The sequence below is a fragment of the Mobula hypostoma genome, chromosome 25, assembly GCF_963921235.1.
Source record: "Mobula hypostoma chromosome 25, sMobHyp1.1, whole genome shotgun sequence".
NCBI classification, from domain to species: Eukaryota; Metazoa; Chordata; class Chondrichthyes; order Myliobatiformes; family Myliobatidae; genus Mobula; species Mobula hypostoma.
In genome coordinates, this window is record NC_086121.1 from 44506940 (window position 1) to 44532594 (window position 25655).

The window sequence follows — 25655 nt, forward strand, 5'->3', positions numbered from 1 at the left end:
CTTTCTAGCACACACGAACCGGCTCACAACAGCGCGCGTAGGCAGAGGGCCGGCACCAGAAAGGGCGCCGGGCCATCTTCACCAGTGGGGGGAAAATCCCGCGCGCGGAAAGGGTCTGGGAATATGCATTCCCCACAGCAATCCCGCCCCAGGGAGGGCGGGAATGGGAAGGCTTTAAAAGCAGGCCGCGAAGTTTGAATAAATCTCTTTCATCGCAATTCTAACTCACCGACTCGGTGTGATTATTTTAGCGCTGTGTGTAGCACACCGCTACATTTGGTGACCCCGACGGCCCAAACGATATTTGGGCCAGAGACGACCGACGCCGCATCTGTTCACGCAGTTTCATTACAACTGCCAAGCTTTTGGCCGCGGAAACTCCGTCTGTGGTTGGAACAGGCAGAAGCACAATTCCACATTCGGCAGATAACCTCGGAGTCCACTCGCTACTACTACGTGCTGAGCTCACTCGACCAGGAGACAGCTGCACAAGTTGAGGAGTTTATACAGTCACCCCCGGAGAACGGTAAATACACAGCATTCAAAGCCCTGCTCATAAGGACTTTTGGACTCTCACGGCGCAAACGAGCACGCCACTTAATGCACCTGGATGGTTTGGGAGACAGGCCGCCGTCAGCATTAATGAACTAGATGCTGGCCCTGGCTGAAGGACACAAACCCTGCCTCATGTTTGAGCAGGCGTTCCTAGAGCAACTGCCTGAGGACATATGCCTGCTGCTGTCCAACGCAGATTTCAGCAACCCCCGGGAGGTGGCGGCCTGGGCAGATGTGCTGTGGAATGCCAAGGAGAGAGGGGCATCCGTCGCACAGATCACCAAGCCGCGTGCCCAATGGCAGACCAGACCAGGCCCGGCAGCAGAGCCTACAAAACCCAGCAACGGGAGTGAGTAGCCCAACGAACAATGGTGCTTCTACCACCAGCGGTGGGGCACAGAGGCCCACCGCTGTAGACCACCCTGCAAATTCCCAGGAAACGCCAAGGCCCAGCTGTTGCCGATAGCTACGGCGGCTGGCCATCAGGACAGCCTCCTGTACGTCTGGGACAAGCAGTCGGGACGCCGATTTTTGGTCGACACCGTAGCGGAGATCAGCGTTTTACCTCCAACGAGTTACGACCTGCGTACTCAAAAACCTGCAGAACTATAAGTTTCTTTTTGTACGACAGAGCGGACACCTGGCACTGCTACAGTGGCCCTACGAGGGGCCGTTTAAGGTGATCGGGAACAACGGGTCCACGTTCGTGCTGGACATTGGGGGGAGAGAGGAGGTTTTCACGGTGGACCGACTCAAACCGGCCCATGTGGACTTGGCACAGCCGGTCCAGGCTCAGGCACCGCGGCGCAGGGGCAGACCTCCCAAACAGAGGCCGATCCAGACTGTGGACATTGGGGGAGGTATCGCCGGTTCTGGGGGGGGTTATGTGGTGACCCACTTTCTAGCGCACACGAACCGGCTCACAACAACGCGCGTAGGCAGAGGGCCAGCACCAGAAAGGGCGCCAGGCCATCTTCACCAGCAGGGGGAAAATCCCACGCACGGAAAGGGTCTGGGAATATGCATTCCCCACAGCAATCCCGCCCCAGGGAGGGCGGGAATGGGAAGGCTTTAAAAGCAGGACGCAAAGTTTGAATAAATCTCTTTCATCGCAACTCTAACTCACCGACTCCGTGTGGTTATTCTAGCGCGGTGTGTAGCACACCTTTACAATACTATATATTAAAAAAGTGAGGTTGTGTCCAAGGGTTCAATGTTCATTTGGGAATCGTATGGCAGAGGGGAAGAAGCTGTTCCTGAATTGCTGAGTGTGTGCCTTCAGGCTTCTGTATCTCCAACCTGATAGTAATAGTGAGGAAAGGGCATGCCCTGGATGCTGGAGGTCCTTAATAATGGACGCTGCCTTTCTGAGACACTGCTCCTTGCAGATGTCCTGGGTACTTTGCAGGCTAGTGCCCAAGATGGAGTTGACTAGATTTACAACCCTCTGCAGCTTCTTTCAGTCCAGTGCAGTAGCCCCTCCATACCAGACAGTGATGCAGCCTGTCAGAATGCTCTCCACAGTACAACTGTAGAAGTTTTTGAGTGTATTTGTTGACATGCCAAATTTCTTCAAACTCATAATAAAGTATAGCTGCTGTCTTGCCTTCTGTATCACTACATTGATATGTTGGGACCAGGTTAGATCCTCAGAGATCTTGACACCCAGGAACTTGAAACTGCCCACTCTCTCCACTTCTGATCCCTCTACGAGGATTGGTATGCGTTCCTCCATCTTACCCTTCTTGAAGTCCACAATCAGCTCTTTCGTCTTACTGACATTGAGTGCCAGGTTGTTGCTGTGGCACCATTCCACTCGTTGGCATATCTATTGTGAGATTGAAGATCCTTTGTAAGCTCATATTGTAAGATTCCAAAATCATACAATTTCCCATTCATTACTGAGTCAGTCAAAGGGTGATACAGCACAGATGGTCCACAGTGTTCACTCTATTGACTATCCACTTACACTGATCTCTGATCTTCCCTACATTCCCAGAAACCGCTCTAGATTCTACCACTATTCTGCACACCAGGAACAATTTATAGCATCCAATAAACCTACCAACCTGCATGTCTTTAGATGTGGGAGGGAACCAGACCAACCTGTGGAAACCCACACAATCACAGGGAGAATGTGTAAACTGAGGCCACAGCTCTTGTTGATGGACCAATGTGCCAGCCCATCAATTCTTTGCACACCTGCAATCATTCAGAGTCATAGTCATACTTTATTCCTCCTCTCCTTTGCCACCACTGACCTGCATGGCACTGAGGTCAGATTGATAGATCAACAGAACCTCAGGGGAGATGTCTACATTGGTTGAATATTTATCATTAATCTATAAAGTAATAGATACACACACCTTGCAGAAGGATAACTGGGGCATGGTCCCTCTCCTTCTTCATTTTACAAGTCTTCCATATGATTACAGAGATCAGAACCACAGATGAAATCCCAAGGATCACTGGGATGACGATAACCCCATTGTTAACACCGTTCATATCTGAGACAGGAATAAAAGAAATGTCAACTGCATGTCTGAAATCAGAATAAAAACACAAGTGCCGGAAATTCAAAATAAAAACAAACAGAAAACAACTTGTAGACCTGAATGATGTCTCTGACCGATGCACGATCTCAAATTACTCCTTTTGTCTCTGCAGACAGTGAGACCCGCTGAGCTACAGAGCCAGAGAACAACAGTACAAAATTGAATTTACACTTCCATGAATATTATTAATTAGTTTGCAGATCTGAACTCTCAATGTGAAAGCTGCTTAAAAAAGTTATTGCCGGGAGGTGAGAATTGTAAATACTTGCTAATTCAGAATCAAAAAGGTGGTTCCCAACCATAACATCTTATGACTCAGTACTTCTCAACTAATGAGGCAGTGTCATTATATTAAGGTAAGTAAAAGACAAATTTCCAAAGCAAAGTTCCCATGGAAACAATATGACAACTGAATAATTGTTTATAATGGTGTTTGAGAAGAGCTAATCATTGGGCAGAGTAGGAGAAAGAAACTGGAATATTTTAAATAGTGCCACATAATCTTTTACATCAGTTTTGAAACACAAGGTCCATATGGGATATGAGATGTTTCACTAGTGGGAGAAACTTTCTCTTACATCCCACAACCCTCTGGTTCACAGAAAAGTATCATTAAAAGATTAAGGATCATTCATTTAAAACTTCTCACATAGCATAATAAATCTCCCCATCCTAAAAGATTCTGGAGATTGGGTCAGTAAAGCATTTGCAATACCCTGGTTAAGATTTATACTGCTATGCTGTGAAATATTTTATTTGAGTTTTCTGTAAATCAGTGTGTCCTGCTGGTAAGAGTGTGTAGGCTATGGCTAAAGATAAGGAGCCACCTTGTCCAACTTTGGAATGTTGTGTCAGCCAGTCAGGGTTGTGGGATGTGAGAGAAAGTTCTGGAGAGCTGGCCGGGAAGAGTTTTCTGAAGGACACTGGTCTGGTTTGAGGTCTTTTCAGCGGGAGCGGTGGAGCACGGCACAAGAGAAGGTGCCGCCAAGAGCTGTTCAAAGGAGAGACCCCATTGTAAAAAGTGCCCTGTGCAGACGAGTGGTTCAGAGGAGGGAGCGGCAATACTCCTGTGTTTGCCAGTTCATTCGAGACTGACTTCAAGGGAAGTTCGAACTGTGACTGGTATTTTCATGCAGAACGTGGGTTCAGTGCAAGGAATCAAAGCAAATCATCCTGACTACTTCAGAAACGAGCTCCAATGTTTATGTGCACATTTAGACTGGTTTAACTGGAATGGGCCCTTTCATCTTTTTTTCTCTTTCTCTACTAACTGTTTGATAAAGTTAAAAATTTTGTAAATATAGTTTCTTTATAATTTTATGCTGGTGCATTATCTGTCGTTTCTGGGCTATTGATAACTGTGTATGGACAGTATTTGCACAGCACTTGCTCAAATCAAGGTTCCTTTAATTGGAATGATGCTCCTGTTTGGTTGAACCCCAAATCATACCGACCCTGGACATACATTGTTTATGAAAGGTGGCCTTCTCACCTGAGTCTCGTGGCTATTAGCAGAGTTTGCTAACAAGCTAAGTTAGTGTACGAGCCTCGGTGAGAGGGTCACACATTCAAAGAGGAAGTAAACAGCTTTTTGTGAGATCAGGTAAGAGAGGAACTGGGGAAAAAAAGAGGAGATGAGGCCTGGGATAGAGCAGCTGTGATCACATTGAACGGTGGGCTAGGCTTGAGGGGCTGAGTAGCCCCCACCTGCTGTTTCCTTAAGTTGCTGCGTTCTTCCATCTTACTGCAGCTACAGGCAAGGACATTTCACCAGCAGACAGTTCCAACAGCCCAGCAGCCCACTGTTTCCTCACTAGGGTGAGACTGGAATCAGCATGTGAATGTGTGCAATTACAGAAAAGGAAATGCAAAATTAAGTAGGGTACTTACTACATCGATTTGAGGTACTGAAGTTGCAGTGGAGGGTCATTAGAATGAATCACACAATGACAAAACCTGAAAAGATGCAAATATCATTAAATGTGGTTCTAGAAGTGTTCCCCACTGAAATTATACAAAGAGAGAAGTAACGTTAAGCTCTATGGTGGCATCCAAAATAGCATTTATACATCCCGATGTCCAAGGCTGCCACTGCTGATCCTCTCCATAGCATCACACATGTGCCAAACACCCTTGGAAACGTCATACCAAATTTTAAATCAGTTTCCTTTGTTGTTTCAAATTAAGTTCTCACATGTTCATGCGACTGACATTCCTCTGCATGTCCAGTCCTTTGTTCTCTATGAGCAGAATTGAGTGAGCAATCATCCAGTCTACTTTGGCATCTACCTTTCCTTTTAATATCGTTCACTTCTTCCTCTCGAGATCACTGATATAATCGTTACTATGTCAGGGATACTATCCAAATATTTAGAAGCTTCTAGCGGTCTGCCTTATTTTCATGACCTCTTCTGCTGCAAGTTTAATTGCCCCACTATTTAAAAACCTCTGAAATGAAAGCAAAAGAATATCAAACTGACAGATGCAGGGAGGAAGCATTGGGGTTAAGTGAAAGATTGGTCCTGTAGGTAATAAAAAGTAAAAAAGATTAAAGAATTCAGTAGAGAAGAGGAATTTAAAGGTTTGGTAAGATGTAGGAGCAGGATCAGAGATTGCTTTGACATTTGACAGGATCATGGTTGACCGACCTCAATAGCCCATGTAATGCCTGGCTCGCTTTGATATTCAGAAATCTATTGACTTCAGGTTTGGATGTGACAAATTATGAAGTCTCTGCAGGCAGAGAATTCTACTCTCCATATACTGTGTAAAGACATTTCTCCTTATTTCGGTCCTAAATGGCCAAGGAGACCCAATGGGCTGATTAGTGCAGAAAGACACTGGCCATCAAGAAGACAAAAGTGTTCATGAAGACGACAGGATGGTGGGTTGTCTCCACATCACAGGAGAGTAGATGCTCAGACTTTGCATCTAATGAGGGAGCAGATTGTCAAAACAAGCTTGCAGAGGTGGAGGTGAAGGATACAGGTGACCATCACACCTGTCGTAGTTTCCTTTCTGCTCTCTTCTCCAAGGACAGGTGTGGCAGGGACAGAGTTTAATCACAATATAGACCAAGCAAACACTACAAACATATCGGTTATGGTTTTTTTTTTGTAATCAACAGCCAACACTCTGGATCACGGAAGAGAACCCAGCAAGACGTGTGTACTCTGTAGCAATCTAGTATCTGATTTGAAAAACAAATCTCATGGGTGGGGTTTGAAACAATACTGGGTGATAAAAACAACCCACTCCTCTTTGATCAACTGAATACACTGACTCAGTCATACTGTTAAATTACATTCAGAAGTTTTTAAACAATAGTGCATACAATAAAATACCCATTAATAATCAACTACTTTTGAAATATCAAATAACCTTTTGGTTATTTACCTTGGCACTGTAATATTAAAATTGCTTAAGTTTTCAAAATCTTTCTTTTTATTAAAAATACAGCAGAGATGTCCAATAAACTTTAAAGAGAGGCAGACGGCCATTAAATTAAAAGTGCTGGTTGAAAGCTGAGGAATAGTTTCAATGAGATTCAGCCATGACTCGAGGACTCTGAACACTATTGTAGATTATTTTTATTTAGGGCCTGAGCTATTGTTAGATAAGTGACACTGCAAAAATTTGTACAGAATTAGTAACTCAAAACAAATAAATCTCACTTATGTAATAATTTAAATTCATGCACACCTACTGATAGGTGTTCAGTCTGAACAAGGGCAGGCTTGGACAATGTCCAAAGTAAATGCCTAAAAGACACAGAGTAACAACTTTCAAGGAATTAGTTCGTGCAAGTGGTGGAGACAATGACCAAAAGGTTCCTTTCCGTTGCATCTACAACACTGGCTGCGGCTCCTTCTCAGGGCATTGCTCAGCTGAGCTTTTCAGTTTTTCAATATTGTACACCATGGTCTTGAAAGGCTGCCTGACACAAATGTGGACACAAAAAGCAAATTAACATTCAACAGTAGCAATCCAATCACAAACAAGAGAAAATCTGCAGATGCAGAAAATCCAAGCAACACACACAAAATGCTCAAGGGTTTTGGCCCGAAATATCCACTGTTTGCTCTTTTCCATAGATGCTGCCTGGCCTGCTGAGTTCCCCCGGCATTTTATGTGTGTTGTTAAGCAGTAGTAATCTATATTTGCATAATACCTTTTGCCTCTTTCTTGTGCTCCAGCTGTAGGAAGCACCGTTTACCCATTTCAAAGCAATGAATTAGTCAGAGTCATGCAGCACGGAAACAAGCACTTTGGTCCTTCTCATCTGCGTTTGACCCATATCCTTCTAAACCAGGGGTTCCCAACTTTTTTTTTAATGTTATTACCATTTTTATACCACTAACCGAGGGATCTGTGGATCCCAGGTTGGGAACCCCTGCTCTAAACCATTCCTATCCATTAACCTGCCCAAATGCCTTTTAAATGTACCTGCTTCAACCACTTCCTCTGGCAGCTCGTTCCATGTATGATCGCTCTTTATTCAGTCACTTAGAGTTACAGCCCTTCCAGCCTGTGGGATGCATTGCCCCAGCAGCCCCAATTTAACTCTACCCTAATCATGGGACAATTCACAATGACCAGTTCATCTATCCTGTACATCTTTGGACTGTGGGAGTGTACTGCATAGCCTCCAGTATAATAGAGACTACTTTATGTTTTAGTACCACATCACTGAATGTGCTACTAGGTGCGTATTGATCTGTACGTGTGTGCCGGGTTCAGATTCTGCCAGTAAAGAGCCATTAGCTCCCGTCTCCAGCATTTTTATTAATAATATTATTGTTTAACCAGGCCACATACACAACAAATTGGCAACGAGGTTAATGAACCTACATCTTATCAGAACACCGTGTCTTAGCTGATAACGACACTCGGAAGAAGAGTGCAAGGAACAAGCCAGGGAGAGTGGGGAGGAGGCAGAGCAAGGCTGTGAGTCTGGAAGGGAACGGGAGCACAGCCAGGGTCGGAAATGCCGAGAGACCAAGAGACACAGTCAGAGTCGCAGTATGTCCAGCTGAGACCACAGCCGGCACTGACCCCCAGGGACTGAGGGTCTGCCTGCCCCAGAAGGGAGATAAAAAGGAGCGACACACACATCTAGATGGAGTGTGTTCATGGTGCTAGTAAAAAGGACACGTGAGTCAAAAAGGAAAATAAGGGGAGAACAGGGCTTAATTAACATAACAAAGATGGCAATGATTGGAACCATTACAGCATTTGATAGTGGCACTAACTTGCATTGAAATAGTGGAGTTGTATTGTGATGCTAACTGTGTTAAAGATGAAAAGAAAGCCAGCGTCTCACGCAGTGTTATGGGAGCAAAAAAACACAGGCTGCTATGGAGCTTGTTAACCCCTGAAAAGCCAGCTGACAAAACGTTCAAGCAAATAGTAGACACTCTCCAACAGCATTTAAACCCCAAACCACTGGTCATTGCTGAAAGATTTAAATTCCATAAACTGAGTCAGAGCAAAAATGAAAGCATTTCTGAATATTATGTTGAATTGTGCAAATTATCAGAACGTTGTCAATTTGGAGCTGGTCTATCGGACGCATTGAGGGACAGGTTAGTGTGTGGCATGTACTGTGAAACCACACAGAAGAAGCTCCTGTGTGAAAGGGACCTTACATTAGAGAAGGCGCTGAACATTACAATATCAACGGAAACAGCAGAACAGGGTGCTTCTGAGATACAACAAAAATCTCTGGAATATGTCACAAATAAAATGTCACTGAACAGAAATGACGGAAGGAAATGTTAGAGTTGTGGGAACATGTCACATGACCCTGAAGACTGTTGGTTTAAAGACAAAGAATGCAGAAACTGTGGCAAACAGGGCCACATTGGCAGAGTATGCAAAGCTAGTCAACAGCAGAAAAAGGGCAAAATACAAAGAAACAAGAAATCCCAGAAAGGAAAACACAACAATGTACACAACATGGAAGAAAGCAGTTCGGATTAAAATGACTCAGCCGAAAGTGAATTATCTTGTCTGCAACTTCACAGCGTGAAAGAGACAGATGATCGAAGAGTAATAAGGATCACTCAAGTGGCAGGCGTCAGACTGAAAATGGAGTTGGACACAGGCTCAGCTTTAACAGTGATCTCTGTGCATGACTACAAACGACTGTTTTCTCACATATCTCTGAAACGAACTAAACTACTGCTAAAGACTTACACAGGACTGAAAGTGTGTCCCAAAGGTAAAATTAAAGTGACAGTGACCTACAGAGACAAAACACAGCAGCTGAACCTCTATGTACTGAAAAATGGAGGACCACCATTGCTAGGATGTGAATGGCTCAGGAAAATCCAGATGGATTGGTACACTATCAAGGCACTAAATGCGTTAACAAAGGAGGGCAGCTCGGCAGGGTAGATGTCCACAGCTCTCCTCTCACCTATTGTCAACTATTACAATGATGAGGAGGAGCTAGATAGTGTCGACGATGAGGACGAATGCAGTATCCATGGCTGTGACTTGGATGAAGATACAGAGGATGCAAGGGAGACAGATATTGCCAATTAGCAGGATGATGAAGACTACCTGGAAGTAAAAGAGCAGATGTACCAGGAGAAATTGACATCTCTCAAAAGACAGCTACAGCAGTTACAGGAAGGCACTTTGCAGGAGTATCAGAAAAGGATGAAGAAAGTAAATCAACAATACAAGAAAACAATACTAAATGCAGAGCTTTTTCTGCAACTGGAGACAGAACAAGTAGAAAGGAATTATATTAAAGAAAAGAAAGCAGCAGTGAAGGAATTTGAAGATAAAAAGATTGAGTTAGAAAAGAAAAAGATGATTGAGAATGAGAGGCTAACAACGGGACTCACAGGAGATTCTATGGAGATAAAGCCAATAATGACTAGGAAACTAAGGAGGAGACCTAATGACCCTGTTCCAATTACAGACAAAAGACAAAAACCTGCAACTGCGCAGATAAATTACTTGGTAAAAGATGAACAGATAATGGAAGATCTATGAACTCTCAATAAGCTTAAATCTCCAAAAAGACCAGCATCTCCATCTTCTCCTGAGTATCTTCCCAGCACTCCTGCTGAATCACCAGCACAAAGATATGAAGCATGAATAGAAGAAGGAAAATTATATTATGATAAGAGGTGGTATCATAAAGGTCAGGCTATCTATTTGGAATCTAAGGAGAATACGAAGATTGGCTGTGTAATTAGCTCAGTTGGAACAGATGAGATATGGGTAAGGAAGACAAGTGATAGCACAAAGATGCATATATACCTAGGACAACTGCATAGAGGAGTCTTTATTATATGGAGGCGATCTGCTGCCTCGAACTCTTAGCAAGTTGGAGGCTCACATCTTCTCAACTCCCTATGCTCAGAGGTCAACTTTTCATGACTTTTATATGGAAATCGGTATTAAAACAAACAAGTTTATTGACAGACTGAAGAACACACTATTTGAAGACACTTTCCAATGCCATCTCAGTTTTGATGATTGTACATATTTTTAAGAGTAACATTCACCTTTTCACGGATTTCACTTTGCTTTCGACATCTTTGCAAGATGGAGGTGACCACTCTTTATGGCTGGAACCTGCCATTTTGTGGATTGTTTAATTTATTCCAGTCAATATAGCGAAGACCTATTTGCTTCAGTGCCGGACAATCTAGAGAAGACCCCCCCCCTCCCAAGAGACTTGAGTTATAAACAGGTCTTAGACCAAAAGTAAAAAAAAGGCTCATTATAAATTGATATTATTACTTTACTTTGTCATAATTTGATATTATTAAGTTACTAAGTAAACAAATGGTAGGTGTTTATATGTTAAGGGCAAACATATTTGTTTAGCATAGTGCCCCAGTTAAAAAAACTGTTAGTACACTAATAAAAGGGGAGAAGTGTACCGTATAGCCTACAGTATAATAAGGGCTTACTTTATGTTTTAGTAACACATCGTTGAATGCGCTATTAGGCACATATTCAGCATGTGCTATCAGGCGCATATTGATCTGTACATGTGTGCCAAGTTTGGATTCTGCCAGTAAAGAACCATGAAACTTAGCTCCCGTCTCCAGCACTTTTATTAATAGCGTTGTTGTGTAACCAGGCCACATACACAACAGGGAGGAAATTGGAGCACCCGGCTAAAACCTACAAATTTCCACAGGTAGGACATACAGACTCCTCAGAAATGCACTGGAATTGAATTCCAAACTCTGGCGCCCCAAGCTGTAAAAGTTGGTGGTGCTTGGAGGTTCATGGCAGGGAGAGTTTCTCCCTTCTGCCGCCTGCGTGAGATGATGAGTCTGTCGGGACTTTGAGACTTTTTTTTTTTACCATGCCCATGGTCTGCTCTTTATCAAATTATGGTATTGCTTTGCACTATTGTAACTATATGTTACAATTATGTGGTTTTGTCAGTTTTAGTCTTGGTTTGTTCTGTGTTTTCTTGTGATATCATTCTAGAGGAATCTTGTATCATTTTTTAATACATGCATTTCTAAATGACAATAAACGAGGACTGAGTGTCCTCATAATCTAATACTCAGATAATAATCTAATCTAATACTCTTCTCAATGACTATGTCCAACCATGTCCAAACCAATAACCTTTCAGCACGTCACACTCAGAACTACTGCATCAGAAATCTGAAATTGTAAAATCTGCTTGTTGTTCATCTCCAGTAGCCACATCACCCAAATCATCTCCGCTTTACCTTCGGTGACACACAACTCTCTTGCAACCTCAGAGAAAGTGCAGCACTACTAGAGGGAGTAAGAAACAGGAAGACAAAGTTCAAAATACACTTGTTATCAAAGCATGTATACATTATTCAACCTTGAGATGAATCTTCTTACAGACAGCTAGAGAACAAAGAAACCTAATAGGGCTCATTAAAAACTGTCAAACAGAAAATGTGTAGAGAAAAAAATTATGCAAATAATAAAAGGAAGCAAACAACATTCAGAACTGAAGTTCATGAAAGTGAGCTCATAGCCATGAAGCCAGTCACAGCTGATCCAGGGTCCTGTTAGTTGCAGGCAACAGTCTCAATTCAGTGCAGAGATGAGTAAACCTTGCTAAGAAGTGAACTAAACACTCTTGTTTCTGGCCCAGTGCTTAAATCTGCCAAACATCAAGTTGTTCCTCACACTCAGACCTGGGCCCTGCCTCTTGGGCCTGGGACCCACCATTTCAATTCAGCTCATACCTGGTCTTTCCAATTTGGCCCAGTGCTTACATCAGTCAAGCATTGGCTTATTCCTCCCCTCTCAGGCCCAGGCCCCACTACCTCAACTCAGTTCTGCTGCTTCAAACTGGCTCTGTCGCTCCATCAATGGCCTTACTTTGGCTTGTTCCTCTCTTTCGGGCCCAGGCCCTGCTACCTGACTTCACTGCAGCTCTCCTGCACCTTCGATAGCTCGTAACGCAAAAATATCAGGTTGTACCGGGGGTTCAAAAGCTCAACTCCAAAAGGGAAGTTCCAGGCAATTCACTGCAGTGATAATTTTCCATAAAAAGTGCGACTAATAAAGTAGTTAGTAGTTTTATCTGCTACCAGCAAATTGTCACTGCTTCACCAGCACATGGGATGTTACTGCTCCCTTCCATGGCATAATGTTGGCCAAGACAGTAGTCAGTGAAAATGGATCTCTCCTCATATTTATCCTGGTCAGGGTGCAGAGGATGACAGAGGGTGAGCCAAAACTCTCATTCAATTTCACAGACTCCACAGAACACAGCTGTACAGCAGAACCTTCCCTCCGACATAGCCCATAATCCTCCCCTTTTTTCTTACGTCCATGTGTGTAGCTAAGACTCTCTCAAATGTCCCCACCATATCAATCTCTATCACCACCCCCAGAAGTGCATTTCAGGCACCAACAATTCAGTGTAAAAATCCCTACCTTTGACATCTCACCTAAACTTCCCTCATTCACCTTAGAAGAATCAGCTAGCACACTCAGAAATCACACTCACTAAACATTCTCTGCCCTTTCCCATACAAAAGCCCGAAAACAAGCCTGAAAGCACGTACCAACAGGCTGAAGGACTATCCCACCGTTATCAGTTTGTTGTATGATAAGATGGACTCTTGACCTCATAATCATTATGAACGTGCGCATTGCAGCAAGTTTAATATTTTAGTCATATTTGAGTAATATTGTAAATACATTCAATTTGTAAGGAGTATCTGAACAGCATGCACCATTACACCACTACGTCATAGACGAGCGTCTCACTAAAGAAACACTGAGACGACCAAATATCATGGGCTCCTGTGTTTTTCCTTCAGTTAGCTTCTGGAGTTACAAAACATAATAGCGGTGATGGTGACGTTTTAACATGAACTGGAGATGACTACCTACCTATTGAAGTGCAGCACCTGTTTCTTAAGGGGAGAGAGATATTCGAATTTAAAAAGGCAGAAAATTGACAAAATGAACAAGCAAAATGGCATGGGTTTATAAACAGGGAACACTGGATGATAATGATAATAAATTTTTTAAAAAGCAGAAATGGTTGTCTACATTTAGAAAGATAGACACATTAAAACGCACAGCAGATAAGTGGATGATATACACTTAATGAATTGAGCAGTATTTTAAAGCAAACAGAATAACCAAAAGAAACGAGTGCCAGTTTTACTGAGTGCAATAGGTGGAAAAACATACAGTCTGTTTCAAAGTTTGACTGCTCCAACCAAACCAGCTGAAGTAAGCTTTGCTGATATTGTGAAAATAAGCACGAGCATTTAGAACCGAAACCACTGTTGACTGCAGAATGCTTCAGGTTTCATAAGCGGAATTAAAAAGGAGAGTCTATTTCAGCTTTTGAGGCTGAAGAAACTGTCCGAGGATTGTTAGTTCAGTGATGGGTTTAAAGATGCATTGATGGATCGTTTAGTTTGTGGAATTTTACAAGAGAGCATTCAGAAATGGCTCTTAACTATGAACAACTCACATTTAAAATAGCAGTTCAATATCGCTGCTTCAATGGAAACAGCAGCCAGAGGCGCAACTGAGTTGCAACTAGGAGTGAGAGTGAACATGAATAAAATTACAATATTAAAAAAAACCTACCGACTTGAACAAATTCTGTTACCATTTTGCTAGGGACCACATACGCCAGACCAATGCAGGGTTAAAGGGGAAACTTGTAGAAAATGCAACAAAGTAGGACACATACAAAAAGCATGTCAGACAGACTTATATAAATGGGCTGCACAGTAAAGAGTAAAGGTCAAGTTGCAGTTTCAAAGACAACACTAATCTGCATGCTATTGATGAAAAATCTGATGATGAGAATGACACAGACTAAATAGCCAATGTGAAAACTAACAAGAGACAAGCAATATGGCTTACACCAGAACTGAGTGGCAAACTCATTAAAATTGCACTGGACAGTGGCTCAGCTGTTTCAGTAATTCCACAAAATAAGCTTGAATGGCACTTTAGAGATCCTGAACTGAAGCCTGCACATATTCAACCAGGAGCTTCTACTGAAGATAAGATAATTTTAGTGGGAGTGAGGCCTGTGACCAGTGGTGTGCCACAGGGATCAGTGTTGGGTCCATTGTTATTTGTCATCTATATCAATGATCTGAATGATAATGTGGTAAATTGGATCAGCAAATTTGCTGACGATACAAAGATTGGAGGTGTAGTGGACAGTGAGGAAGGTTTTCAAAGCTTGCAGAGCGATTTGGAGCAGCTGGAAAAATGAGCTGAAAAATGGCAGATGGAGTTTATTACAGACAAGTGTGAGGTATTGCATTTTGGAAGGACAAACCAAGGTAGAACATCCAAGGTAGAACATACAAGGTAAATGGTAGGATACTGAGGAGTGCAGTAGAACAGAGGGATCAGGGAATACAGATACAAAATTCCCTAAAAGTGGTGTCACAGGTAGATAGGGTTGCAAAGAGAGCTTTTGGTACATTGACCTTTATAAATCAAAGTATTGAGTAGAAGAGTTGGAATGTTATGGTGAGGTTGTATAAAGCATTGGTAAGGCCGAATTTGGAGTATTGTGTACAGTTTTGGTCACTAAATTACAGGAAGGATATTAATAAGGTTGAAAGAGTGCAGAGAAGGCTTACAAGGATGTTGCTGGGACTTGAGAAACAGAGAAAGGTTGAATAGGTCAGGACTTTATTCTCTGGAACGTAGAAGAATGAGGGGAGATTTGACAGAGGTATATAAAATTATGGTAAGTATAGATAGAGTGAATGCAAGCAGGCTTTTTCCACTGAGGCAAGGGGAGAAAAAAACCAGAGGACATGGGTTAAGGGTGAAGGGGGAAAGTTTAAAGGGAACATTAGTGGGGGCTTCTTCACACAGAGAGTGGTGGGAGTGTGGAATGAGCTGCCAGATGAAGTGGTAAATGCGGGCTCACTTTTAACATTTAAGAAAAACTTGGACAGGTACATGGATGGGAGGTGTATGGAGGGATATGGACCAGGTGCAGGTCAGTGGGACTAGGCAGAAAAATGGTTCGGCACAGCCAAGAAGGGCCAAAAGGCCTGTTTCTGTGCTGTAATGTTCTATGGTTCTATATCTTTACAAACCTTTCTAGAGCAGAACACTTCAGCAAAGTGCACGTAACTGAGGTCTACCTATAGATGGAGATGGAAGAAGAATCTAAAGTGTATCTTGCTATAAACACTCACAAAGGGCTTTATCAATAGAAGAGGGATATTTTTGGAGTAGCATCTGCACCTGCACTCCGGCAGAAATCTATGGACCAGGAGCTGCAAGGCTGCCCAGGCACTCAGTGCTACCTGGATGAGATCATTGTTATTAATGAGGATGACATGGAACATTTCCAAAATCTCAGGACAGTGTTAAAAAGCTTAGAATAGTGTGGACTCAGAGTACGACACAACAAGTGTGAATTCTTTAAACCAAGCATCACTTACTGTGGTCACACCATTGATGCACAAGATTTACACAAGTGTGCTAATTCCAAGCAGTGGTGGATGCCCCACGGCCAAAGCACACATCAGAGCTGTGGATCTTTTTTAGGATTTGTCAATTACTATAAGTTCCTGCCAAACATAGCTACTTGTCCTGTCCCTTGAACTTATCACCTCAGATCGCATTGCAGCACACTCCACAACCGAGAGCTCAGCAGCTATGCCGTTTGCATATTGTCCTTTGTGTTTACACTTGGATCTCTTCAAACCCTACGTCAGAATGAGTATGCAGGATAATCAGCTGAGATAAATTGAAGGCAATTCAAACAAGAAGGTTTGATGTTTCACCTCTGCACAAGCAGCCCTAGTGAGGGACTACAGAGGTGATCAGAAGTGGGCACTTGGAAAGTTTAAGATCAGAAGAGGACCATTCTTCTACACAATTATATACAAGACTATAAGATCATAAGACGTAGGAACAGAGTTAGGCTATTTGGGCCTAATTCTCCTTAAGTCTGCTCTGCCACTTCATCATGCCTGACCCATTTCCCCCTCAATCCCATTCTCCTTCCTTCTCCCCATAACCTTTCACAACCTGACTAATAGAGAACCTATCAATGTTCACCTTAAACACAACCAGTGACATGGCCTCTGCAGTTGTCTGTGGCAACAAATTCCACAGATTCAGCATCATCTGGCTAAATAAAATTCCTCCTCGTTTCTGTTCAAAATGGACATCCCTCTATTATGAGGATGTGCTCTCTGGTCCTAGACTCCCCCACCAAAGGAAACATCCTCTTCACATCCAGTCTACCTTGGCCCTCCAACATTTAATACATTTCAATGAGATCCCCCCTTATTCTTTAACTCCCAGCAAGTATGGGCCTAGAACTTTAATCACTACTCATATGATAGCTCTTTCATTCCTGGAATCATACTCGTGAACCTCCTCTGAATCCTCTCCAATATCATCCTTTCTTAAATAAGAGGCCCAAAACTGCTCACAATACTCTGAGGTACCTTATACAGTCTCAGCATTACGTCCTTGCTTTTATACTCTAATCCTCTTGAAATAAATGCTAACATTGCTTATGCCTTCTTCACCATGATTCACTCTGCAGGTTAATCTTTAGGGCTCCCAAATCCCCTTTCACCTTGGATTTTTGCATTTTCTCCCCATTTAGAACCTAGTCTATGCTTTTATTCCATCTACCAAAGCACATGATCTTGCACTTCCAGACTCTGCCACCTCTTTGCCCTTTTCCCTAATCCAAGTCCTTCTGCAGCCTCTCTGCTTCCTCAACACTACCTGGTCCTCACCTTATCTTTGTATCAGACCCTTGTGGAACACCACTAGTCACCGGCAGCCAATTTGAAAAGGATCCCTTTATTCTCAGTCTTTGCCTCCTGTCAATTAGCCAATGCTCTATCCATGCTGGTATCTTTTCTATAATACCCTGGGCTCTTACCTTGTTTAGCAGCCTTATATGAGGTACTGTGTCAAAGGCCTTCTGAAAATCTAAGTACACAACTTAGATCCAATTCTCCTTTGTCTTTCCTGCTTGTTATTTTTTTCAAAGAATTTCACAGATTTGTCAGGCAAGATTTTCTCGAGGAAATCATGCTACTTCGGTCTTTTTTATTATGTGCCTCCCAGTACTCCAGAACTACATCCTTAACAATTGATTTCAACACCTTCCCAACTACTGAGGTCAGGCTAACTGGCCTATACTTTCCTTTCTTCTGCCTCCTTCCCTTCTTGAAGAGTGGAGTGACATTTGTAATTTTCCATTCCTCCAGAATCATGCCAAAATTTACTGATTCTTGAAAGATCATTGATAATCCCTCCACATCTCTTCAGCTACCTCTTTTAGAAACCTGGGGGGTGTAGTCCATCAGGTTCTAGTGACACACCTACCTTCAGATCTTTCAGTTTCCCAAGCATCATCTCCCTAGTAATAGCAACTGCACCCATTTCAGACTCTTGTCAGTCTCGAACTTCTAGTATACTACTAGTGTCTTCCACAGTGAAGACAGATGCAAAATACTTATTCAGTTCATCTGCTGTTTCCTTGTCCCCATGACTACTTCTCCAGCATCATTTTCACAAGTCCAACATCTTCTTTATATATCTGAAAAAAACTTCTGATATTTAATATTTTCATTTTTGATATTATTGGCTAGCTACATTCATATTTTATTCCCTCCCCCAGTTATTTTAGTTGCCCTCTGTTGGTTTTTCAAAATTTCCAAATCTTCCAACTTCCCACTAATTTTTGCTTTATTATATGCCCTCTCTTTTCTGTCATCTTAGGTTTGACTTCCCTTGCCAACCATGGTTGCGTCATCGTGCTTTTAAAATACTTCCTCTTCTTTGGGATGTATCTATCCTGTGCCTTCTGAATTGCTCCCGAAAATTCCAGCTATTTCTGCTCTACCATCATTCCTGCTAGTGTCTCCTTCCAAACAACTTTGGCTGGCTCCTCTCCCATGCCCCTTTACTCCACTGTAATACATCCGACTTTATCTTCTCCCTCTCAAATTGCAGGGTGAATTCTATTATATTATGATCACTGTTTCCTAAAAGTTCCTTTACCTTAAGCTTCCTAATAATATCTGGTTCATTACACAACACCCAAGCCAGCATGGCCAATCCCCTAGTGGACTCAACCACAAGTTGCTCCAAAAAGCTTTCTCAGAGGCATTCCACAATGATACCTTGGGATCCAGCATCAACTTGATTTTCCCAATCTACCTGCCTCTTCAAAAGATTGTGTACCTTTGGATATAAAGCTTTCAACTACAATCGTTTTTCAACTGTGACCCCGTAATACCCATGTCATACATGCCAATCTCGAATTGCTCCACAAGATCATCTACCGTATTTTGTCTACTGCATGTATATCACCTTCAGTCCTGTATTTGTCCCCCTTTTACACTGAAGCCCATCCACTGACTGCAATTTTGCCCTATCATTTGCCTGTCCTTCCTAACAGTCTCACTATACATGACCTCTGCCGGTAAAACAATATCCCTGTCCTCAGCCCCATCACTCCAGTTCCCATCCCCCTGTCAAATTAGTTTAAGCCCTTCCCAATACCTTTAGCAAACCTGTCCGCAAGGATATTGGTCTCCCTTGAGTCCAGGTGTAGCCCGTCCCTTTTGTATACGTTATTCCTTTCCCAGAAGAGGTCCAATGATTCATAAGTCTGAAACCCTGGCCCCTGAACCAATTCATCTGCCAAATCATCCTATTGCCCTCAGTGGCGCATAGCATGGGCAGAAATCCAGTTTGCTACCGTGGTGGTTTTGCTTTTCTGCTTTCTACCTATCTAAATTCTCTCTACAGAAACTCCTCTCTTTTCCTTCCTATGTCATTGGTACCAATATGTGTCAAGCCTTCTAGCTGCTCACTCTCCCCTTCAGAAAGTTGTGGACAGGATCTGAGATGTCCCTGACCCTGGCAGCTGGGAGGCAACATACCATCTGCGTCTCTCTATCCATCTAGACTCTCCCATCTGCTCTTCTGACTATGGAATCTCCTATCACCACTGCATTCCTCCTCTGTCCCCCTTCTCTTCCAGAGTGCCAGAGGCTGTGCATTTCCCCTGGTAGGTTGCCCCATCCCCACCAAACAATATCCCAAAATGTTATACTCGTTATTAAGGAGAATGGCCACAGGGACATTCTGTACTGGCTGCCTACTTCCCTTTCTTCTTCTGACTGCCACCCATTCACCTGCTTCCTGTAACCTAGAGGTGACCACCTCCCTGGAGCTCCTAGCTATCATCTCCTCTAATATATAGACATATTTGAGTTGAGATATCTTCTATATTGAGGTGGGGTACAAAACTAAGCAGGGAGGAGTGTGGTGCATAACTATTTCAGTATCCTTTGAGTAATATCGCAAATATATTGTTTAAGCATTCTATGTTTACATAATTCATTATGAGTTTATATGCAAAAGTACATGAATGGCATACGTCATATGTGAGCAGCTGACTTGAAGAAAAACTAAATAGACAAACAATCTCGAGTTTGTGTACCTTTCTTTTGATTAGTTTCTGCAGTTACGAAACATATCACACATTCTTATTTACCGGCACTGCCCTTTCTCTATAGCTGTTATGCTTTATTCTGCATTATTATTTTACCTTATGCAATTTTCAATAATCTGATTTGCATAAACAGTATGTAAAACAAGAGTTTCACTGTATCTAGGTACATGTGATATTAATAATTACCCATTGATCATTGCTGCTCTGGGGAAAAGACATTTATTATAACCCCCTATCTATGCCTCTCAATCATATATATAGTTCTATCCAGTTGTCTCTTGTTCACTCAACCTTTTCTCCTAAGATGTTCTCTAATCCAGGCAGCATCTCCTTTGTACCCTCTCTAAAGCTTCCACATATACTGAGATAGATTTTCTTTTTTATTAATTTCCAGGATTTGAGCATTCCTGACAGGCCAGTGCACATTGCCCACCTTAATTTAAGAAATGACCAGTGGTGTGCCTCAGGGATCTGTTCTGGAACCCCTACTCTTTGTGATTTTTATAAATAACCTGGATGAGGAAGTGGAGGGATGGGTTAGTAAATTTGCTGATGACACAAAGGTTGGGGGTGTTGTGGATAGTGTGGAGGGCTGTCAGAGTTTACAGCGGGACATCGATAGGATGCAAAACTGGGCTGAGAAGTGGCAGATGGAGTTCAACCCAGATAACTGTGAGGTGGTTCAATTTGGTAGGTAAAATATGATGGCAGAATATAGTATTAATGGTAAGACTCTTGGCAGTGTGGAGGATCAGAGGAATCTTGGAGTCCAAGTCCATAGGACGCTCAAAGCTGATAAGCAGGTTGATTCTGTGGTTAAGAAGGCATACGGTGTATTGGCCTTCATCAATCGTGGGATTGAGTTTAGGAGCCGAGAGGTGATGTTGCAGCTATATAGGACCCTGGTCAGACCCCACTTGAAGTACTGTACTTAATTCTGGTTGCCTCACTACAGGAAGGATGTGGAAACCATAGAAAGGGTGCAGGGGAGATTTACAAGGGTGTTGCCTGGATTGGGGAACATGCCTTATGAGAATAGGTTGAGTGAACTCAGCCTTTTCTCCTTGGAGCGACGGAGGATGAGAGGTGGCCTGATAGAGGTGTACAAGATGATGAGAGGCATTGATTGTGTGGATAGTCAGAGGCTTTTTCCCAGGGCTGAAATGGCTAACACGGGAGGGCACAGTTTTAAGGTGCTTGGAAGTAGGTACGGAGGGGATGTCAGGGGTAAGATTTTTGTTAAGCAGAGAGGTGGTGAGTGCGTGGAATGGGCTGCTGGTGACGGCGGTGGAGGCAGAAACGATAGGGTCTTTTAAGAGACTCCTGGATGGCTACATGGAGCTTAGAAAAATGAGGGCTATGGGTAACCCTGGGTAATTTCTAAGGTAAGGACATGTTCGGCACAGCTTTGTGGGCCAAAGGGCCTGTATTGTGCTGCAGGTTTTCTATGTTTCACTGCTGATAGGGAGCACTGACATTTAAATCAAGGATAATAAAAAATGATGCAGTATCGAAAGTCAGGATGCTGCAGAGTTTAGAGGGGGGCCTGTAAGCAGAGGTGTTTGTACAAACCCTCATGGGTTCGGGGCAACCTGGGCAGTAACAATGCATTTTGCAGATGATAGACACTGTAGCTACTGGGAGCTGGTGGAGGGGGAATGAATGTTTAGCGGGTCAGTGCGGGTGGAAAGCAAGCAGACTGCTTTGTCCTGGATGGGGCCAAGCTGCTTGAGAGTTTCTGAAGCTGCATTATTCCAGGCAAATGCAGACATTCCATCTCTCTCTTTACCTGTGTCAAGAAGGTGGGTGAAAGGCACAGAATAAAAACCCAATAAAAACGAACACCCAATATGCAAAGAAAAAAAATCATGCAAACTGTAACCGCAAGCACACAGTGTTTCTGGCCTGAAGTCCACAAGAGAGTTCAGCACAGCGTCGAGTAAATGCCATAGAGCGGCGGTGTGAATTGGCCCCCACTTTGCTTTGGGCCTCGACATCCTGACCTTTTCAATCTGGCCTGGTGCTTGAATCTCCATCTGAACACTGGGTTCTGCTGCTTCGAGTGGCGATCTGAACTGGCCAGTACCTCACCTTGCGTCTCCACATCCTGATCTTTTCAATCTGGCCTGGTGTTTGAATCTCCATCTGAACACTGGGTTCTGCCATTTCAAAATGCTGGACTTCACCGCCTTGATTTGGTCTGCAAATCTCTGCCCAGAAAAAAATGGGTTCTGCTGCTTGGATGGGCTGAACTTAGCCACCTCAATTCGACCTGTAAATCTCTGCCTGAACTTTGTGTTCAGTAGCATCGACACACTCTGAGGTCTGGACCCTGTGGCTTCAGTTCGGCCTGTGCCCAACCTTTCACACTATTGGCAATGGGCCCGCCACCTCGCCTTACCTCACAAATGTCACCGCGTTGCCTCCAAGTCCAAAGTTACAGACTATTACTTGCAATGATTGTTTGCCAGAAAAAAAATGTGGTAAGCAAAGTATTTGCTTAGGGTGGATAGCCAGTACCTGTTTCCCTGGGCACGAACAGCAAACACCAGAGGGCATATGTACAAAGTTAAGGGAGGGAAGTTTAGGGGAGATATCAGGGGTAAGTTGTCTATTTGTTTGTTTTTTTTTCCACACAGAGGGTTGTGGGTGCCTGGAATGACTTGCCAGGGATGGTGGCGGAGGCTAAAACATTAGGGTATTTGAGAGTCTCTTGGACAGGTACATGGATGAAAGAGAAATAGAGGGTTATGGGGTAATGTGGGTTTAGTACTTTTTTTCGGAATATATGGGTCGGCACAACATTGAGGACCAAAGGGCCTGTACTGTGCTGTAGTATTCTAGAGTCTAGTGCCTAATATTTAGTTCAAACAAGAGAAACCCTGCAGATGCTGGAAATCCAAACAACACCCACAAAATGCTGCAGAAACACAGCAGGCCAGGCAGACTCTGTTGAAAAGAGTACAGTCAACGTTTCAGGTCATGACTCCTCAGCAGGAATGTGGAAAAAAAGATTAGGAGTAGATTTAAAAGGTGGGGGGGGGAGAGAGGGAGAAAGACAAGGGGAGGGTGAAACACAACATAACGGAGGGCATTCTGAATGAAGACAGAGTTTTGCCTCCGCTGTGCAATAGTTACATCTCCCAGTTGCACCTGTTATAGGTAAACTGATGGTGATCAGACCAAGTAGACACATGAATCTGAAAAATGGACAGGTACAAGAAAGCTGAAATGAATGCAGAACACACAAGAAGCAAACAAGCCCTCGGGCAGCATCTGTGCAAAGAGAAACTGGGTCTTTCCAACATTCTGTAAGAAAGTTTTATCAGTTGTGAAGCAGTTACACAGAACAGAGAATAGTACAGCACAGTACAAGCCCTTCGGCCCACATTGTTCTGCCGACTCTTAAACCCTGGCTCCCATATAACCCTCCACCTTAAATTCCTCCATATACCTGTCTAGTCGTCTCTTAAACTTCACGAGCGTATCTGCCTCCACCACTGACTCAGGCAGTGCATTCCACGCACCAACCACTCTCTGAGTAAAAAACTTTCCTCTAATATCCCCCTTGAACTTCCCACCCCTTACCTTAAAGCCATGTCCTTTTGTACTGAGCAGTGGTGCCCTGGGGAAGAGGTGCTGGCTATCCACTCTATCTATTCCTCTTATTATCTTGTACACCACTATCATGTCTCCTCTCATCCTCCTTCTCTCCAAAGAGTAAAGACCTAGCTCTCTTAATCTCTGATCATAATCCATACTCTCTAAACCAGGCAGCATCCTGGTAAATCTCCTCTGTACCCTTTCCAATGCTTCCACATCCTTCCTATAGTGAGGCGACCAGAACTGGACACAGTACTCCAAGTGTGACCTAACCAGAGTTTTATAGAGCTGCATCATTACATCGCGACTCTTGAACTCAATCCCTCCACTTATGAATACTAACACCCCATAAGCTTCCTTAACTACCCGATCCACCTGTGTTACAATCTGCTGTAGATCCAATCTGCCCACCAGGATTCAACCAACTCACATTTTAAGTCCGCAAACAGGGTGTTCACCATGGAGAAACACTGATCCATCAGCTGACAGAGGAATACAGGTAGTAACCAGCTAACTTCTTTGCTTGAAGATCACACTCTTGATAAAGACATATAGTGAAGCTGTCAGAAAAACACAAGATTCCAGCAAGATAACTCCATCAGTCTATTCCCTGAACTTCCGAAATAATAGCTTCCTACAGAAGATCCCACCCTGTATCTGATTTTATTCTGGGACAAAAGAAACCCTGGAAACTCGTGTCGGAGCCACCGGTTTGTGCTCGAGCTACTAATTGTCACAGATTTCAGGAAATGCCTCTGCTCTTGACTCTACTGGAACTGCACCATCTTTATAACCCTTCCTGAACTGTCGCAAGAAAAAATAAAATCAGCACAGGTGCGGCAGAAATTCTTCCAACCACACAGCCGAGGTGACAAGACAGAGGTTGAAGCATGGAACTTAACCACGCTCCCCACAATCAACTTTCACCACTGTAAGGTCTTCAATGGTCCACATAGTTTAACGTTAGTACCACATAAGTAATTAAATTCAGTGGGTTAGTTGTTGACTGTAAAATACCTCTGAGGGTAGGTTAATGGCTAAAAGCAAAATCAAAAAGGAGATGGTGGACAAGTAAGAGAATGCAGGGCACTGGGAAATTAGAGGGCAAAGTGAGAAAATGGGATTGTTCCTGACGGCAGCTGGTTCAAAGTAAATTTATATCGAAATACGTATACTTCACCATATACAATGCTGAGATTCATTGTCTTCAGGGCAATGACAGTAAATACAAGAAACATAATTGAATCAATAAAAGACCACACCCAACAAAATGGACAAATAACCAATGTGCAAAAGACAACAAACTGTGCAAATATAAAAAGAAACAAAATAATCATACTAATAATAAATAAGCAATAAATACTAATAATATGAGGTAACGAGTTTTTGAAAGTGAGTCCATGGTTTGTGGGAACAGTTCAGTAATGGGGTGAGTGAAGTTGAGTGAAGTTATCCCCATTGGTTCAAGAGCCTGTTGGTTGAAGGGATAATAACTGTTCCTGAACCTCGTGATGTGGGTCCTGAGGCTCCTGTATCTTTTTCCAGATGGCAGCAGCGTGAAAAGTGTATGGCCTGGATGGTGGGGATCTCTGATGATGGATGATGCTTTCCTGTGACAGCGCTCCATGGTGGGGAGGGCTTAAACCATGATGGACAGGGCCATATCCACTACTTTTCTGTGCAGGGGCACTTGTGTTTCCATACCAGGCTGTGATTAAACCAGTCAATATACTCTCCATCACATAGGAGTGTGTCAAAGTTTTAGATGTCACGTTTGAATCTTCACACACTTCTAGGGAAGTAGAAGCACTGCTGTGCTTTCTTCACAGAAACCATGGACCCAGCACAGCTCCTCTGAAATAATAACACGGGAATTTTAAAGTTTCTGACCCTCTCCACCTCAGTGCCCGATTAGGACTGGCTTATGGACCTCCAGTTTCCTCCTCCTAAAGTCAATAATC

The 25655-nt window shown here is 43.2% G+C and overlaps 1 protein-coding gene and 1 pseudogene across 1 annotated transcript in view; one reads left to right on the forward strand and one right to left on the reverse strand.

Annotated features, from left to right (window-relative positions):
• Window positions 1-24175, reverse strand: part of si:ch73-206d17.1 (tyrosine-protein kinase STYK1) — an 83507-nt gene extending 59332 nt beyond the window's left edge. The window contains exons 1-3 of the mRNA XM_063033159.1: window positions 24125-24175; window positions 5001-5066; window positions 2922-3062 (exon numbers count right to left, since the gene is read on the reverse strand). Of these exons, the coding sequence (XP_062889229.1) occupies window positions 2922-3062; window positions 5001-5040 (181 nt within the window). The 5' untranslated portion in view covers window positions 5041-5066; window positions 24125-24175. The remainder of the gene's footprint in view (window positions 1-2921; window positions 3063-5000; window positions 5067-24124) is intronic.
• On the forward strand, window positions 9510-10451 carry LOC134337853 (sin3 histone deacetylase corepressor complex component SDS3-like; annotated as a pseudogene).
• Window positions 24176-25655: the final 1480 nt, after the last annotated feature.